General features: G+C 36.4%; 1 protein-coding gene across 1 annotated transcript in view; it reads right to left on the bottom strand.

Moving 5' to 3' along the window:
- Nucleotides 1-2,103: 2,103 nt before the first annotated feature.
- LOC106870461 (protein inturned) overlaps nt 2,104-4,132 on the bottom strand; it is a 99,839-nt gene continuing 97,810 nt past the window's right edge. The window contains exon 18 of the mRNA XM_052966717.1: nt 2,104-2,129. Within this exon, the coding sequence (XP_052822677.1) occupies nt 2,104-2,129 (26 nt within the window). The remainder of the gene's footprint in view (nt 2,130-4,132) is intronic.

Raw genomic sequence — 4,132 nt, 5'->3', positions numbered from 1 at the left:
AGTCGATTACATCGTTGTAGTTGGCACTCCGTCGCTTACGACGGAGAGGGTTCCAATTGATCCGATCAACGGAACAGCCTGCTCGTGAAATTAACGTGCAAGTGGGTGAGCACTCCACAGACACGTGTACCCTCAATGTAGTTCTCGGGGATATTCAGCGTGACACAGAGTGTGACAAGGCTGGTCCTTTGAAATACAGGTACAACAGAAATAGGAAGAAAGAGTGAGAGAAAGTTGTGGTGAAAGAGTACAGCAGGGTTCACCATTACCCCCTGTCGGAGAAGCCTCATAGAGCTTTTAGGTGTTTTTGCTCAATAAACACTCACAACGCCCGGTCTGGGAATCGAAACCGTGATCGTACGACCGCGAGTCCGCTGCCCTAACCATTGGGCCATTTCACCTCCACAGATAGAGAAATACAGACACTATATATATAGATGCGTATATTTTTGTGTGTAGATGTATATACGTGCAAAAATAAGTTGATTTTTTTCCTTAAGTTGATCTGAATATGTACAGAATAATACATCATGCTTATGAATTATATGATTCTGCCTTACTATCTTGAGGAATTAAGCAATCAGCTTTCATAGTATGGAATTTGTGTATGTAACGATGAATAAATCTCATTCAACGAAACAAAATTGACACAGATAGCTGGTTAGCTTTAGGCTTATATTAATATTTAATCCGCATAGAAACAGACTTTGTGGGAAGCGAAAATATTAAAATGAAATATTCGTTCCGTCAATTTTATTTTGCCCTTACAAAATATAATTCAATTGATTTTTGGTGAATTTTCGCATCTAATATAAAATTATAAAGACTTTTTCTTCGCTGAAAAACTCGGTAGGAATTTTGGAATTAAGCATGCAACGAAAAAATATCTTTTCATCAAAATCCATTTCTTTCTTCTGCATATATTAGAAGTCGTTCGTTCTGCTTCTGCTCTATGGAAAACGTTGATGAAGTAGGATTGTAAAACTACTTCCACGAGGGATCGAATCCAATTTAGTTATACAATGCCACACACTCACACACAAATGTACACACACATACATACAAACATACATATATACGTGCATTCATACACACACAAACGCACGTATATGTGTGGGTGTGTCTGTGTGTACACACACACACACTTACGTTAATTAATGGCGGTTGAATGAGAAAGGTGGGCTCAATGCATACACAGGATGTTTTTTTTTAATTAAAACTGAAGTTGAATTTGTCTTGCGACTCCCTATATAGGTTGACTGCCATAAACAGACAGACAGACAGAGAGAGGGACAGGGGAGAGGGGAAGGGGAGAGGGAGGGGTGCTTTTCTAAAAAGACAGTTGCAAGTGTAAAATTTCATTTTAACTGTGTACACATATATATATATGTTCTCACTGTTCTGTTCTTCTTAATACTTTCACCCTCCGCAAAAAATTTCAAATTTCAAATTTCTAGGGTAAAATAGCGAACATGCTAAAGGATATCTTTGTAATATTTGGAAAACATTTTCAGTACTACTTGGTATAATTACTTTGGTTTGTATTTGGGTTTCTTTTTTTTTTCAGAAACGCACAAGGGCATTCATATTCAAGTACATAGCGTATCAAATGCGGAATGATTCAATCAGCCAATAAAATATGAGAGAAAATAAGAATAAAAACAGCGTAACTCTGACCTATCTTTATATGTGAATACATACTTTAAATATTATGCATGAAAAGTACGAAAATGGGGCGAGTCGGACTAACTATTGCCAAGAAAAAATATTTCTCAAACTAACCAGAAAAGAATTCTTTTCAAAGTACATATTTCACAACTTCAGTCCACGAAAGAATAAAACGAAACCGCGATAATATTCATGGAAAACTTTGAAGAGAAAGTATCCCTGGCCTAAAACTTATAGTGGTCTCTAACAAACAAATAACTTAAGAAGACATTCTCAAAAACGAAACAAATATCTGAAATCGAAATAGAACACTTAAAAACTGAGAAGATAGATCGAAAACGCAAATAACGTATCGAAGCAAGCTATAAATGCTGAGAAGGTAATAATCAAAAGATAAGGATAAAATTGAAAAATACGAAAGCACAAATCCAACCTCTAGATCCACAACTTTGTACTAGCCGCTAAAAACAGAACACAAAATATATGTATGAAACAGAATATGAGGAACGTCTTAGATTAAGGCGTTGTAGTAGTGGAAATTATATACAAGAGAAACGAAGTTAATTCCCAAGTATAAAATAATGATGAAATAGCAGTAACAATTAGAATGGCAAATGTGGACTGTCACAGGCTGAATAAAAGCAAACACAAACGCCAATAGTACCTGGTTAAATAAAATTATATAAATAACAGATTTGCTTATATACAAATATCAAAGCACCAGCAAGCAAAATGGAAACAAGTATACAGAAACTAAGAGACTATAAAAGTGATCTGAATATATAGTGAAATAGATATCGAAAGAACACAATTGTAAGAAGTATGTGCAAATAGGAAGTATGTGCAAAGTACAGGAGAAATTTGGTATAATAAAAACAAAACATCTGAATTCTAAGATTTTCTGATATGAAAGATTCTCGCACACTTACAAAGAATTCGTCGGTGTGAAAAATTAAAAGACGGACATTGAATGAAAAGAAACAGTTCGACTCCATCCAAAACTGCTTTATCAACAACTAAATAAAAATGAATGTAGTCCTAACAGAGAGAATTGAGAATTGTGAACAGCGAGGAAGCATCATCTGGTGAGATTTCAATATAGTGAATTCAAAAACTGAAGCATTGTGGTTATGATATTTTAAAGAGATACATACTGTGCAAAAACGTTTACTAAGGGCGGAATCGGAAACAACATTTGACGGGGTTACGGAAGAGGACATCGTAAATGTCAAAACTAAAGAAATAGAAAACTATACACCCAACCATGCTTCTCAAATGAAAACAATTCTACCTCTGAAATAGAAACGTCCATCTGACAAACTTCTAAATAGCTTCTACCAGTACAGACAAGGCATGACGTGACACAAGGTAGTCGTAAAATACATTTCATCCCTTCGATATTGATGAAATAATGTACGTGCCAAGTACTGGGATCGAAGGAATCACCTAATTTTCTTCTCTCAAGATTGCTGGCCTTGTGCCTGAATCAGAAACCATAATAACGGTTTCTTATTTACACAGAAAGATAGCAGTTTTGAGGGAGAGTGACTGTCGATGCCATTGGGCGTAGTATTTGATTAGTACCTTATTTTATCGACCCAAAAAGCAAAGTTGACCCCGGCGAGCTTTGTACTCAGAATGCAAAGAGTCTGAAGAAATATGCCAGAAAAGCATTTTACCCGATATACAAACGATTCTGCCAGTCCACCATACCTACAATTGTTTCTTATTATGTTACAAGGCCAGCAATTTTCAAGGGATGTGATTAGTTGATGACATCCATTCCAGTACTTGACAGCACTCCTAAAGCTTTAGAGCCTCCACTGTCTTTAGAGCCTCCAAGTAATTTTTGATAAAAGAACTAGACCTGAAATTTAGGGTAAGAGGTTTAATTGATACCATCGATCGCAATATTTCACTGAGACTTCTTTATTTTGTCGGCCCCGAAAAGAAGAAAAAACAAAATTGGCCTCGGCGATTTAAACTCAGAATATATAGAGCCGGAGCAAATACCGCAAGGCATTTTGTCCGGTGCTCAGACCCTTCTACAATTCATCCCCAAACATATTCTTTTCTACTCTAGGTACAAAGCACGAAATTTTGGGGAAGGGAGCCAGTCCATTAGATCGACCCCAGTATGCAACTTGTACTTAATTTATCGACCCCAAAAGGCAAAGTCGACTTCGGCGGAATTTGAACTCAGAACGTAAAGACAGACGAAATACCGCTTAGCATTTCGTCCGGCGTGCTAACGTTTCTGCCAACTGGCCGCCTTATCCCCTAATATATTGCAAAATGTTTTAGCAACTCTTGATAATAATCATTTCTAATATAGGCACAAGGCCTGAAATTTAGTGAATAGTTCCTATTAGTTATAACAACCTCAATACTTAACCGGTACTTAATTTTATTGAACTTAAAACAATGAAAAACGAAATTGACCTCGATGCGATCACAACTCAGA

This window comes from Octopus bimaculoides, chromosome 3 (assembly GCF_001194135.2).
Source record: "Octopus bimaculoides isolate UCB-OBI-ISO-001 chromosome 3, ASM119413v2, whole genome shotgun sequence".
Taxonomy (NCBI): Eukaryota; Metazoa; Mollusca; class Cephalopoda; order Octopoda; family Octopodidae; genus Octopus; species Octopus bimaculoides.
Note: the sequence above shows the minus strand (reverse complement) of the source record. Positions and strands in the feature narration are given on the sequence as shown.